Source organism: Rhea americana, unplaced genomic scaffold (assembly GCF_003343005.1).
Source record: "Rhea americana isolate MKP2758 unplaced genomic scaffold, rheAme1 scaffold_275, whole genome shotgun sequence".
NCBI classification, from domain to species: Eukaryota; Metazoa; Chordata; class Aves; order Rheiformes; family Rheidae; genus Rhea; species Rhea americana.
The window spans coordinates 444,557-460,005 of record NW_028186396.1 but is presented as its reverse complement, the minus strand read 5'-3'; the positions used below and the strand labels follow the sequence as shown (position 1 = coordinate 460,005).

Sequence of the window (15,449 nt, the reverse complement as noted above, 5' to 3'; positions counted from 1 at the left end):
GATCCTCAAACTATTAGATTCCACATTTAAGAGAAAGAAAATACTGTGAAATGTATGTGGTGGTTTCACTTGTCAAACAAGCCACTCTACACTATCTTACTTCTGTTCCATACAAGTGCCATTCCACCCTCCTATTTTGCAATAAAATGTCCACCAGACAAGAACTAGTAGGAGGAAGTTAGCTGATACCTGATTTAGATGACTAAGTCAGAAGTCTAGTGTTCATACAGGGTGATGGGAAAGGGTGTATGCTTCACTAGATAACATGAGTACCCTCAGCATGTTCTGGGAACTCAGCTGTTGCTATTTCTTGCAGCTCTATGCACAGCATATATGGAAGCAGCATTTAGCTGTCTTTAGCAATGTTCATATGCTACTTTTGAAATAGCATTCTCTGYGTGATGCACAAGCTCTGTATTATCCACGTGCATTGCTAATATTTATGACCCTGGTTTGTTGACTTACCTTTCAAAGCGAGATGAATAAAGGGATTATATGTGTAAAGTTTATGAGGARGCCCTCAACATCTCATTCTAACATGTGATTAATTGTTTCGGATATGGAATGATAGGAAGATAGTTTCTAAAAAGRCAGATTAATTTCTGAGTTGCCTTGTGCTAAAGTTTTTGAAAGATTGAGCCCTCTAATGGTGASTGAAAGAAATGAGCTTGGGAGGAACAGCTTGCCCAAATAATTTTGGTAGCTCAATGTTATTCCTAGTTACCAGTCCTTAGATTTTGTTTGTTCTAAGAGGCAAAAAGAAGGTGTTAAGAATTGTAGTCATAATTAATAAAATGAAAGCTATTTGATATATATTTTAGTATATTTTTATATATTATATATTTTTATAAAGGAAATAAAATATATATTTTAAAATCTGACATATGATATTTTCCTCTCACACATGGAGGAGAGACTGCTCCCCTCTATGGAGAGCATGGAGGCAATAGGAGGCAAAGACTGTTTTWGCTTTCCATAAACATCTTTACAGGTATCAGAGTGAATCAATTGAACTGACACATTGGTTACAATCTGCAATGGAACGGCTTGAGTTCTGGAGCCAGCAATCAGTGACAGTTCCTCAGGAACTGGAAACAGTTCGAGACCATCTGAATTCCTTCTTGGTAAGACAGTTTGTTAGCCTAGGACATGTTTTCTCTCCAACTACAAATAAATAGTTGAGCAATCAAATGGTTATATGTTACTTCAACATTGAAGCAGAGAGTGTGGGAAAAAGGTCTACTTCTGTTGTTGAGCTGTCCTTCAAAAAGCTGATGTATTGCACATTCAGCACCATGTTGCTGTGCACAATGATTGTAAAGCTTGATGTCTCTAAAAACAAAAAATGGTTTTATGACTGAAAACAACTTTTTTTTTCACTCTGTCTGAAGTGTAGCTGGTGACACTAATAGTGCTTTTTTTTTTAAGTACGATTTGTTTAAGGGTTGGGGAGTATGCTTAGCTCTTTGAGGTAAATCTTAAACAAGAAACAAACAAACTAAACAAGTTATTTCTTATTTCTATGAAAATGCCATTGCTTACAGGAGTTTTCTAAAGAAGTAGATGCTAARTCATCACAGAAATCTTCTGTGCTGAGTACTGGGAACCAGCTGCTCAGGCTGAAGAAGGTAGATACAGCAGCACTGCGTGCAGGATTGTCCCAGATTGACAGTCAGTGGACRGAGCTGCTCACACAAATCCCAGCAGTACAAGAGAAATTGCATCAGGTAAGGAAAAGATCTAGTGCAATGATGGCCTTTGATATTCCAGAAAGTTCAAACATACTGATTATGTATTTCACCTGCAGCTGTGTAGAACAGTTGCTTTCTACAGATTTAAACTATGTATTGTTCTCCTCAAAGTCCCCTTACAAACCACTGCATAACTTAATACAGTTGGCAATTTTTGGGATGATTACTCCCTTTTGCTCCTTCCCCATGTGGGACAAGATAGGAACAGTGTTACTTGCATTTTAGTGTGAGAAATCTTACACTGTTATGTCCAAATCCTGTCTCTCCATATTGTCTAGAGMCAATTGGTGCTAATTTTGCAAACTTTCACAGTTACACTTGTTAAATCTTACCTGACAAACAGATGAATGTTTTGTTCAACATGTKTATTACCACATTGGTGTGCTTTTTTGGAAAAATAGAGTTCATATCCTGCAAGTTAGGCAGACCTTGATTCCTTAGGAAGTTTGGTTGTGTTCAGATTGAATAGGCTGGGTTCAAATCTGTGGAAGACAGAACAAATCTAAAAAGCACAATGCAAGGTTCCTGCTGGTGTATATGGTTATGCTGGGTTATGTGGTTTTGTTTTTTTAATGCTATGATACTGGCATTAAAGAATTACATTAGTCTAAAAATTGGTTTAGCCTTTAGTTGCTAGATTAGCAGTCTAAGCAGTTACTTCAGTTTCTAATTTGGAATGCTGTCAGAGTTAGTAATACCTTCCAGATTTAGGGGGAGAGATGGACACAAACTTTAACTGTGTTACTATGTTAGTTAGAAATAATGTCATTCAGCAGTTCTCTGAACCTTCTTGTAAAGCAGAATGCAAACTGCTTCCTAAAGTTGCTGTCATAAATACATTTTATATTTGAATAACTTAAATTTAAGCAAAACTTGCTGGTGCACAAAAAGCAGGAAATCAATATCTTAAAAAAACAACAGTTACTTTTCAAATCCTACTTAGAAATCTCCACAGCAAGAAGAGTACTAGAAGATTATTTTCCCTGGGCCTATTCTTTAGCCATTTACAAGGACAGAAGTATAGCATAGAGTTGAACCTCTATGTAAACCCAGTACAGGATTATGGAATAAGAATGCAGAGTTTTTTAGAAGTCAGGAATGGAATCTACAGGTTTATCCAGTTTCTATGTACAGTGACAAATGGAAATAAGAAGCATTTAATATAATATTTTCTTATTAAGATGTATACAGTTATATATATTCTATAATGCGCTTGCATTTTTTTACTTCTTTATTTTAAAAAATTCCAGAAAAGTAGACAGTGATCTGTTAGGGATGCAGAAAAACATGATAATAAGATCAGGTAAAGAATAACATACTATAGTAATGCAAAGTAAGGAATTCTCATCAATTTTCTTCACAACACACATTTAAAGTCTTTTATCTCTACAGCTCCAGATGGACAAAATTCCTTCACGCCATGCTATCACTGAAGTTATGAGCTGGATTTCTCTGATGGAAAATGTTATTCAGCAGGACGAAGAGAACATAAAAAATGCAGTAGGACAGAAAATCATTCAGGATTATGTCCAGAAGTACAAGGTATATGGTGGAAATTTTGCTGATTTCTGATCACTCATTAAATACAAACACACACACACACACACACACTATGTATATGTAAAATATAACTGATTTAAACAAAAAAGCTTACATGGTGGAGCAATTAAAATTATATACTAGTAGAATGGAATAATATTTGATACAGAGGAAGAGAAGCCAAATTTACTTTTACTATGCTGTTTACTTTTGGCAGGAATGTATTTTTAATATACTAACCTTAATTTCCAGATAAATTCAAAGCAATATGCATGTGATTAAACRTTATTAGAACTGACTTTGATCCAAAACCACAAAGCACTTTGCTTTATGAATTCTGTGCATAATACCACCTTCTACTCAAAGTGTGGTCTATTTTTGAATGGAAGGTGGCCAGTGGTTTAGAGATCAAGGCAATTTTGATCTGTGTATGAAACAAAAACTAAGAATGCAGTATTCAAGTAAATACTGAGAAGAGATAAAAACAAAATTTAAGCAGTGATCAAATTGCTGATACTCTTGTAATGAGTCATATTCTTGGTATGGGGTTGATAGTACTCTTGTAACACTGACTCTTCTCAGTGTCTGAATAATTTTCAATCTCTAGAAGAGTATTCTTTAGRATTAATCTAGATATTAGTACCTGTTAAATAGAAGGCAGATATTTGACATTCAGCTCTCACTAGTCTCCTGAAAACTGCTTTACCTCTTGGCTATTGTTCTTGTCTATATCCAGCAATATTTTCTCTATTAACTCTTGCTGTAGTAAGAAAATTTAAGACTAAAATGAATGAAGTAGTCAATGTCCATTTTTCWTGAAATCTGATGCTTGAGATTGGTGTCAATAAGTTTACTGATTATTTTTTCCTTAGTAAAAAAACATGCAGTTTCTCTATTCCAAAGGTGGTGTCCTGCTGCTTTTGTTCTCAATATTTATTAAAAAAACACCCAATACTCTTAAACACTGTTCAAATGCTAGAAATACTTTTAGCTAAATGGTGGGGAGTTGTAATTTGTTAATGTTTTTTATCCTCTGTTCTGCAGGAAGGTGAGAAATGATGATAAATTATTTTCTTATATTTCCTTCTATTCTTTTAGGGTTTTAAGATAGATTTAAATTGCAAACAACTCACGGTAGACTTTGTGAACCAATCAGTGCTACAGATTAGCAGCCAAGATGTTGAAAGTAAACGTAGCGACAAAACTGATTTTGCAGAACAGCTTGGAGCAATGAACCGTCGTTGGCAGATTCTGCAAGGCCTGATAACAGAAAAGGTAAAGAGAGAGCTAGCTGTTGTGCAGAGAACTTTCAAAGTAAATAGAAAWGTACCATAAAAATGACTGGAAGCCTCTGAGGATCATCTAGTCCAACTTCCTGCTCTAACAAAGCTAACTTTAAAGTTAAATCAGATTGCACAGGRACTTTGTCAGCTGATGTTTGAAAATCTCCAGGGAGATCATGGGCAGCCTGTTCCCATGCTTAACCACTTTTGCAGCAAGCAGGTTTTTCCCATATGTCCAATAATAATTTCCCTTGTTGTAATTTGCAGCTGTTGTTTCTTCTCCTTTCACAGAATACCTCCAAGAAAAGTCTGGTTCTCTCTTCTCTGTAACTCCCTCTAAGTAGTAGAAGACTGCAACAAGATCTCTCTTTACCCTTCTCTTTTCCCGGCTGAATGAAGTCAGCCTCTTCATGTGCTGCAGTCCCCTAACCACTCCAGTGGCCCTTCAAAAGTTTGTCAATCTCTCTCTTGTACTAGAGGGCCCAAAACTATGTACTAGAGGGCCCAAAATTGGGCATAGAACTCCCAATGTGCAAGTGTCAAGCAGAAGGCAATAATCACTTCTCTTGACCTGGTAGCAGCACTCTGGATAATCTAGCCTAGTGTGTGGTTAGCCTTCATTACCACACAGACTTACCATGTTCAAGTTATTGGTCACTAGAGCCCTTAGGTCCTTCTAAAGCTGCTTTCTATCCAGCCTGCTGCCAACTTCTGTTGTTGCATGAGGTTATTTTGTCGCAGTCAGAGGAATTTGCTGAATTTCATAGTGTTCATGTCAGACTATTCCTCCATTTGTTGAGTCTGTCTGAATGAATGGTAGCCCTATTTTCCAACATACCAGCCACTCCTGCCAACTCAGGGTTGTTTCTGAATCTGCTAAGAACACAGTACATCCTGTCATCCAGGTTGTTGATGAAGATATTAAGCAGTGTCTTCATCCAGGGCCACAAGGATGCCCCTGAGGACTGTATCTTGTATGTGACCACAAGATGGACCTTAAACTGTTGACCACTAACCTTTAAGCTTGATGGCTCCGGTCAGTATTCCACCCACCTCATAGTTTTCCCATTGAGTCCATATATGGCTACATGTATGGCTACAGTTGGCTACAATGATACTATGGGATACTCTTTGAAAAGTCTTGCTAAAGCCAAGATAAACAGCATCTACTGCTCTCCCTTTGTCCACAGTCAGTCATATCATCATAGCAGGCAGTTGAGTAGGTCAGGCTTTTGCCCTTGGTAAGTCCATGCTTGTTGCTCTTTGTTCTTCATGTACGTGGAAATGGTTTCAGACGGGTTTTGCTGCATAGTCTTCCCAAGCTTGAGGTGAGACTGACCAGCCTGTAGTTCCCATGATCCTCTCCCTGCCTTTTTTGAAGAAGGACATAATGCTTACCTTTTCCCAGTTCTCAGCAAACTCCTCCAATCACCATGACCTTTTGAAAGCAATAGAGAGCAGCCTTGTAGTCATTTTTGTTGCCCTTGGATGCATCCACTCTGGTTCTGTAGACCTTTATGCTTATTTAAGTAGTCTCTAGTTCATTTCCCCTATACCATGGGTAGTGCCTATGTCTGCAAAACTTTGCTACTCAATGTGAAGATCTGGGAATCATCAGAGGAGACCTTGTCAGTAACACTGAGAGAAGAAGGAACTATGTACCTCAGGCTTTTCTTTGATTTCCTGTTGGTTGTTGATATAAAGGTAATAAGAAGGGCTTCTGTCTCTCACTAGTTTTAACTCCAGATTTTGCTTTCCTAATACTAACCATGCATGGGCAGACAATGCTCCTTTGTAGTCCACTTTCCATACACACTTCCTTTTGCATTTGAGCTCAGTTAAGCATTCTAAGTTCAACTGGAGATAAGTTCCTGCTATGATAGCCAGTTTTCTCGCAGCTTGAGATGGGTCGTTTTTGTGATTTGAGGAAGATAACCTTGCAGATTGTCCAGCTTCCTGGATTCTTTCACTCATCAAGACACAGCCTCACATGCTTACCTGAATAAACCAAAGTCTACTCTCTTTAGCCCAGGATCTTTAGTCTGCTACTTGCCTTCCTTCCTTCACTCAGGATCTTAAACACAGCCATCTCATTGTCACTGTGGCCAAGGCTGCTGTTGACTATCACATCCTCAACCAGTTGTAATTAGGATTATGATCAATTAAAATGAGAAGACATTCCCTCCAGTGGAGTTTATTTTAAGTAATGTGAATGCCTTTTATGACAGCTCTGCCATTTTCAAATTCTGCTTTATTCTTCCGTTCTTTTGTATTTGCTTTCAAAGAAGAGAAGTACTATCTGGTTCTCCACTGAATATCATCTGGAACAATCAGAAAATCTAGATAATTTTAAAGTAGTTGATTGACAGAGAAAGAGATAATACAAATCTTCATCTGCTTTATCACAGTTTGTAAGCGAGTAACATAAAATGTTTGTTTACATCTTAAATAAATCAATTAAGTCATTAATATCTGAACAAGCTCTCTAAATAGAATTATTTTTGGATGGAGTTTTTTTATTATGTACTCTTTTACAAATAGCTAATAAATTCCAGTTTGGATGCATATAGTATTTTTAAATTTTGAGAGCTGTGAAATTTTTCTGAGAAGGAACTGGTCAGATTTTGTCTTCACTGATTTATTTATTTGGCCCAACATTAGATGTAATTGTGTGAGGATGCATATACTCATATTTCTTTACAGATTCAGCTTTTGGAAAGTCTGCAGGAATCCTGGACAGAATATGAAAATAATGTGCAGTGCCTAAAAACGTGGTTTGAAACCCAAGAGAAGAAGCTGAAAAAGCAACAGAGAATTGGAGACCAGGCTTCGGTACAGAATGCTTTGAAAGACTGTCAGGTAATGTCCCTTTATAAATAACAATATTTCTACATAACAATGCTCTTTCCAGCAGTTAGAAACAACAGGTATTAAAGCCATGTGAAATCTAGGTATCAGTGAAGTAAATGACATAATGCGTCTTCACTTCAATGAGGAAGAGATTTCATTCCCATATTGCAAAGAATGAAGGCACTCAAAAGTATCCAAAAGCATTATTCTTTATGTAATCAGTGTTAAAGTGTGGATGCTTCTAGGCATGCTAGCCATGCTGAGCTTTAAAGGTGATCAGAAGGATATGCCTCCATTTCTGCTTGGCAAGTTTTATTGAACTTGATATCATGAACAGCATGCTCGCCTATTCAGAAACTTGGATGTTTTTTGTCTCATCACTACTTTTCATCACTACCTTTTTTCTCCTCCCTGCCTCCTTTTTTTTTTCACTCCCAATTCTTTTTCCCCCAAATATTCTCCATTCCTCAGCACTACTGAAAGAAAGATATCAGAATGCAAAGAGGTCTATTTTAAGGTCTTAAAACCTTTTAACCTTTAAGGTTAAAAATGTGTAAGGAATCAAATTTGTTCAAATATTCTGCACTCCAGAGAAGCAAGTAGAGCTGATGTTCCTTTTCCTTCCAAAATAAAGAAAGGGAATCACGATTAAGATGGGTAAAGAAGGGAAAACCTTAGCTACACATAAGACACTCTTGATCATAACCACCTCAGTTTTTCATGTATATTTCATACAAGGACTACACAACAGTGAATAAGAAATCTCAGGTGATTCTGAACATCTTACTAGGAATAGTATGTATTCAAGTATCCAGAAGCTTGCTTCTGGGGATGTAAGACTGTAGTTCAAGCTTATAGATATATGGGGAAAATTCCCATGTTCTGAAATTCTTAACAAGGCCTCTACATGGTATCCAGCATCCAATGATTTTTGTTAAAAAATATTTTTTCTTCTGGACATCAAATACTAACTTTCACACCAGAGCAAATGTTTAATTAAACTCTGTCAGAACAATTGTGTGCCTACAATCTTTTATATAGAGATTTTTGGGCTCATTCCCTTAAAAAGGAGTAGGAAAGCCCTTATCTTGGGGTAGCTTCCTTTCTCCCATGTATTTAATGAAGAGGATGAATATAATCCAGCTGTAGATATGTCTTCACAAACAGAACAGCTGGAATCTATTCCAATGAAATGTGTAAGAGAATTAAATCTGTATTCACCAATATCTCTAATCCATGTTTGATTCTGTGAAGGCCAAGAATTGTTAAGGCAAAGTGTCAGAAATGTGTATATATATATATATATATATATATATATTTCGCGTTCTCAACCCAAATTTTCAGACAGGATCCAATGCCCAGTTTCAATTCAAGAATCTGTATGATTTCAGCACAATAAACCCATACGACTGAACCAAGTGTAGTTTAGCATAGCCTGATATAATTGGTAGGCTCTGTTTGGCAGGGGTACAAAGCTGAATCTGATTTATCACCTTCATGGTTTTCCTTTGGTCAGGGAAGTTAGCAAATACACTTGGGAGTCAGTTATGAATTGCAAGGCTTTGATCAGTAGAGAAACAAATTGTTTAATAAATAACTGTATCAGACACTCCCAGGTATCCGGTTCAACTAGTACTAAAGCTGTAGCTTACTTATTAACCAATGTTATTAACTGCCTAGTGTCATATTAATAAGTGAAGGCAACTATGTTTTTCTATCACAGATCAGAAACAGTGAAGTCTCTTGAATTCAGTTATTAGATTAAAATAGTTTTAAAAACCTCCTTTAACAGAGAACCAGAAACACTTGGTGTTTCAAGCTTTTGCCCATTTTACATTTTGAATTTTGAAACAACTTTGTACAAACTTAAATATGTTTTTTTTTACTGTTAAAATCTACTGCTTGAAAAGTCAAATTTACTCTGTGCAACTAAAAAGTGTTTGTTTTGGTGTCATGTGGTAGAAAAGATGTATTATTCCAAGGCTGTAATCTGGAACAGTTAGAGGAAATTAAAAACAATACAGAGGAGAAAGCTCAGAATAAACAACAGAGCAAAAATGCTTTTGCATACATGATATACTATGTGTGCAGACAGAAATGTGTGCAGAGGTAAATTTTGTTAATAGTAAGTGTTGCAGGGTAGAATTTGGCTCCAAATACTCTCCCTGATATCTAAAATGTAGAGTCTTTTATGGTGATGATTGATTGATTGATTGATTAATTGATTGATTCTTAGGGAGAGTAATTTACTGAAAAACATGGGTTTTCAGTTTGCCCAGGGTTTTGTTGGCTTAATTGCTTTCCCCCATGATTCAGCTCTGTCAGTAAGGTATGACTTGGAGAGTGTAGACAAAGTTGAAAGTGCAACCCTGGAACACAAGATACACTAATTAATATAGGAGTAACTCAACATTCCCAGCTCCATACAGCCTACTTTCCATATCATGGTAACTACTTAGTCTTGAAAGGTGTATCTCCAGACAGGTTAATGTAAATTTGTGCTAGCCTAAAGCCTGTAAGCCATATTTTGGTTTTGCTCAGATCAGCATTTGCACTTACCGAGGCTGCACAGCTTCCATACAGGTGAAGAGCACTGCATGACTTTCTTGCACCTCCCTGCAAAGTGCCATGAAAACATACTCATAGGTCCATGGCTAAGACTGTGCTCAAGGGAGTGTGCTGTATGAATAGCAGTTCCACACCAAGTGCTTTCATCCACAACACTTCTGTTTGTAACTTCATTCAGGTTCTGTTGAGGTGTGAGGAGGATCACAGGCTTTGGGGCTAGCAAATGTTACATGCCACAGCTTCTGGGCTTCACTTGTTGATAAAGCATGATAAAAACTGAGAACTTTGCATCAACTTTGATGATGACAAATATAGGGTCATCTTCAGTCAAAGACACAGTCAGCACCTGCCTGAAGCAGCAAAACAGCCACTAACAGTCTTTCATGGCCTCAGAGCTTATATACTCAGCCCTGTTTTTTTCACCTGCTTTCACACCAACTATTCACTGTCTTCTATTTTCCTTGGATTCGGGTGTGGGAATGCTGAACTCAAGATGCTATTGAGCTCATTAATGCTTCCCAACAGTATGAGGCCTTGGGGAGGCAATAAGAAGAATTCCTGTAGTTTTCATTGTTGTCCTTGGCTGCAGTCCATTGAGCCTGTCATCCTGCAAAGGGGAAGGCTTGCTGTCCTGGGGCACGGGGCTTTGCTGAACCTGGTGAAGAAATAAAGACTCCACTTCATGGGGGAAGGCATGGAAAACTAACATCTTGCCTTTTGAAGTTATATTGTCCTTTTTCCTTAGGTGGCAAAATTCAATTTTTCCAGAGCCTTAAGCCAGCTTTGGACTAATTAAAAATCTCTCTCAGCTTGTTTAGGACAAGCTAAGAAAAATAACAATTTTCCCATGTATTCAAACTACTATCCTATTTTTAATGATTTTTGGGCTCTTACATGACAGCAGATATATTTCACAGAAATTTAATTTAAATAGAAGCATGTCATCTACATTAATGACAAACAGCTATGCTTTAAAGGGAACATAAAATATTGAAAAAAATTGCTGATGAGTTATGATCCTCTTGAGATTAAAAAGCCAAAGCATACAAGCCGGCATAATTTTTAACATTGTATAAACTTGAGAGTTTATGGGCTTCTCTTCTGTCTCAAGGCATTATGTATCCAAATAAACAAACAAACAAAAGTACCTAGTTTTCTTTTTTTTTTCAGGAACTTGAAGAATCAATTAGAGCAAAGGAAAAAGAAGTAGAAAATGTAGAACAAATTGGTCTTTCTTTGATACAAAGCAAGAAGGAAGAAGTCTCTTCTGCTGTAATGAATACACTGCAAGAAATTAACCATTCCTGGGCCAATTTGGATCACATGGTAAAAGAATCATCAAGGGGCAAATCATAGCTCCAGGGCTAGGGCATGGGGGGAGGGGGAGGAATTACCAATATGCAGCTAGTGGATTTCTTCTGTCTGATAGGGGAAGAGATTCTGAATAGTGTTCCTGTTTCCATCTATCTCCAAGTTTGTGTGCACACTCCACATAAAATGGACCTAATAATTCCTATTTCAAGGGAGTTTTTAAATTCTTACAAAGTTTTTAAGATCCCTCCTGATGTTTAGGTGAAAGGCACAAAGTGTTCTGTCAAAAGCTACCATCTCAAGCACACAGATTACATAGTCTCACATATGGAATAAAGAAGAGATCAGCACTAGCTGTCAATATCCAAAGCTGAGTGTATCCATCTGTCTTCTCAAAAAGAATGAAACATGGTAGTGCTAGCCTCTCTGCTTCACTTCATAGGCTGACTTTTCTGCCTTAGTGGCATGTAGTACATAGTCTTACAAAATTTCTCTTGATTGTGCTTTTCAACAAAATAGAACAGATTGCATGCTTTCTCAGTCCTCTCCATCCTACTCTTCTATAGCTTTATAAAATCAAGCAGAACATTCTGCAGTGTAAGCCCAGGTGACAGTCATGCAAAGTATTTTCCTCTTCTTTCTCCAACAGCTTTGAAGTTAGGCTTGTAGAACAAATAGTATGTAACATCAAAAAGAAGGAACTCGTTTAAACAAAAGGCAAAAGTCTCTCTAATGTTTTTCATTCACTTTTGTTTTTGGTCCCTCCCTCTTCCTAGGTTAGCCAGCTGAAGATATTGTTGCAGTCTGTTCTTGATCAGTGGAGCATTTACAAAGTGGCATATGAAGAACTGAATAGTTACCTGATGGAAGCCAGATATTCTTTGTCTCGTTTTTATCTTCTTACTGGTTCTTTGGAAGCTGTGAAAGTCCAAGTTGATAACCTTCAGGTGAAGAGGAATACCATGCCTCTTGACATACTAAGGATGGTTTTTAGGATAAAATTTGTCCTCATTGCATGGATGTAGCTAGCTATAGATTTTGGTTCATAAGGATTGGAAATACAGACGCACTGGCAAATGAAATTAAAAGAGCACTTTAATTTATCAAGTGGAGATAGGTGTTGCATCTTTCATATCATAAGAAAATAAAATGGTGACTCTTCACAGTTCTTTTCTTTCTGGATTTTTGATGCTATTGTTTAAAATTTTAACTTTACTATCAAATATTCAAAAATTTTTAAATCGTGCTGGTGAATATTAAAGATAAAGCTTCTCTCTGCATTTTCAGGCTTCTGATTTACTGGCACGTGCTGAGATCATATTTTAGAAGGAGTCTTTGCAAACCTGTGGTTGCAGTATATTGAAGAACAAAACAAAGAATGTTCCCAAAGCTGATACAGTAATATAGTCAAGTGGTTTTCCAAGTTGGTGCTGTAACAAAAGCATAAAATATAATGAGTCTCCTCTTAAAAACATGTATCTGAAAACATTGTTTGCGTGGAATAACCTTTTGCTTCAAAAACACTGTTGTCTTTGGAATTAAGAATGATTTTGCAAATATTTCCAGGTACTTAAAGTAACAAGAAGCTGTGTTTGCTAATGTTTGCCAGCAAATGTAATTTGACTCCATTATTTAAATATTTTGTATGGTTAGAAGTCCAGACAGATACTAAGCCGAATGTCCTGAGCACAAACTGCAGTTTCCAAACCAAGATTTAAAGAGCATCCATTAATGCATTTTGCGGTCTCTCTTCCATGTTTTCATTTTTGCATATCAAAGAGGAAGAGTCAGTAAAACAATAAGTACTGTAAATGACTTTTTTATTTATTAAGATCTTAACTATACTGTTCAAGTAGGTTGTGATTTTCCAGGCTGTTCAAACTGTACTAATATAAATAAAAATATTTAAGGTAAAAAAAACAAAAGTAAGGTTTTCGCTGTCAATGGTAGTTCAAGACTGATAAAAAAAAAAAAAGAGCAAGAACCTTGTTTTCAGAGTAGAATTTTTTGATGTTTTTCTTTTTTCTTATTTAAAACAGGGAAAATGTGCATTTTTTTCTAATTGTATTTATTTATTCTCTTCAGTAAGTTAAGTTTCTATTTCTGAAGCATTTACATGCACTGAAGTCCTTCATTGTAAGTCCAGTGCAAGAGTATTTGCTTAGAATCATCTGTTTTGCAAGACCTTTCAAGAAGATATTCTATAAAAATTTACTTTTTGCTATACCTGAATATTGAATCAATTTGACCTAACAATACTGTTTACATTTACAACCTTGTATTTAGATAAAAAGCACATGAAATCAAGTTTTATTTACATAACCTATGTGATGCAATTAATATATACCATGTTTTTACCTCAGACAATAGTAATAATTCATGTATCTTTTTCTTTTCCTCTCTGTTGTAGAGCCTGCAAGATGAATTGGAAAAGCAAGAAAATAACTTAAAGAAGTTTGGCTCAGTGACCAATCAATTGTTGAAAGAATGTCACCCGCCAGTGACTGAAACACTTACTAACACCTTAAAAGAAATCAGTATGAGGTAGAAAGCCTGTGGAGTTTTTTGAACTTCACTTTCAGTGGTAGCTTTGTATTTATCCATGGACACTCTAATTTTCTATCAAATAGTGGTATTCAGACTGTTTGGAGAATCTGCTGAAAGTGTCTTTTTTTTGTACATCACAATGTTAGATGAAATACCAAGTAATGGAATAACAGACTAATGGTGATATCTCATTTAAAAGTACCCATTATGTTAGTGGACTTTCTACACAAATACATAAGAAACACAGAAATGATCGAGAAAATATTGTCAGCATATGTTTAGAGAGGCTCAGTGTGAGGGGTTATTTGGAAAAGCTGCATAAAGGCACAGTCCAAGAGCAAAATCTACTTTGATAGAAAGCTGATTTTTTTTATTTTGTTTGAAAACAATTATGCCAAATTGATTTTAATTGTGGTCCATCCTGTCCTAGAATACTGAGAGTGGAGGGATGGATTGTTCACACAGTTTTGAAGAAGATAGCATGTGATTTAAGACCTTCAGATATGACTGAGAAAATTTTTATTTTGTGATTTTTGTCACATAATAACAATTGAAAAGATTGTGTTTCCTTTAGTAAATAAATAATGATATAATTCAACAAAAATAGCAGCTTTCTTAGAAGAATATTAGAAAAAAATTTCATATCATAGACTGAGAAATTAGCTGTTTCTGGTTGCTACTACAGTGAAAAATTAGGATTTGAAGAGAGATTAAAGATATAATAGCACAATATAGCTATAAAGAGTTTTGATAGTTATAGGTGTGTTTTAGAAGGGAGGTACACAGAGCTTTAGTACTTGAAATACTCTCAGAGTTTAGAAGGAAACCCACTCAGAAAAAACGGTTTCATATGTATGCCTGTTTAGGGTCACTGGCCCTTACAGAAACCTAGTTCTGGCCAGACTGGACATAGAGTCTGTTCTGGGTGAACCAAAACGTGCTCAGTGGAGACAGCAGACTATTCACTTTCAGCTCTGAACCAAAATATTAATATATAGCCCCCAAGTACCAGACCACAGATCTGATCTCATGTGACACTTCAAGCAGCTGTGAAAATATTTTTTGGTTTGCATTTTTTTCCGTGTGTATCTGGACCATGGTTATTACCAAATTTTTTAAAAGCCAAAGGGCCATGGGAAATAGCAATGAGGAAGATGGTCTGGAATAGTTCTTGTGAACACACAGGTTTTGATCATTCATCCAATCATCTCTTTGCCAGGTGGAACAATCTTCTGCAAGAGATTGCAGAGCAACTGCGTGCCAGTAAGGGCCTCCTTCAGCTTTGGCAGAGATACAAGGACTATTACAACCAGTGTTCTTCAACAGTCCAGCAGCGCGAAGAGCAGACAAATGAACTCTTGAAGACTGCCACCAGCAAAGACATTTCAGATGAKGAAGTTACCACTTGGATTCAGGATTGCAATGTACGTTCAGTTAAGCTCTGTGCTTTTGCACAGCTTCATGGGCTAAAATCACAGCACGCTCTCCAAGACTAAACTGTATACTTCACGTATTGGAACTTGCACATGGACGTATTTCTGTTTGCTGAAGAATCCCTCGGGCACAGGAGGGAAAGCTTTCCCTCTGCTATCCAAACCTC

General features: G+C 36.6%; 1 protein-coding gene across 1 annotated transcript in view; it reads left to right on the top strand.

Annotated features, from left to right (window-relative positions):
* SYNE1 (spectrin repeat containing nuclear envelope protein 1) overlaps positions 1-15,449 on the top strand; it is a 313,359-nt gene that overhangs the window by 240,641 nt on the left and 57,269 nt on the right. The window contains exons 108-116 of the mRNA XM_085308428.1: positions 992-1,124; positions 1,545-1,727; positions 3,144-3,293; positions 4,389-4,565; positions 7,277-7,432; positions 11,162-11,317; positions 12,079-12,249; positions 13,713-13,846; positions 15,069-15,273. Coding sequence (XP_085164554.1) covers positions 992-1,124; positions 1,545-1,727; positions 3,144-3,293; positions 4,389-4,565; positions 7,277-7,432; positions 11,162-11,317; positions 12,079-12,249; positions 13,713-13,846; positions 15,069-15,273 — 1,465 coding nt within the window. The remainder of the gene's footprint in view (positions 1-991; positions 1,125-1,544; positions 1,728-3,143; positions 3,294-4,388; positions 4,566-7,276; positions 7,433-11,161; positions 11,318-12,078; positions 12,250-13,712; positions 13,847-15,068; positions 15,274-15,449) is intronic.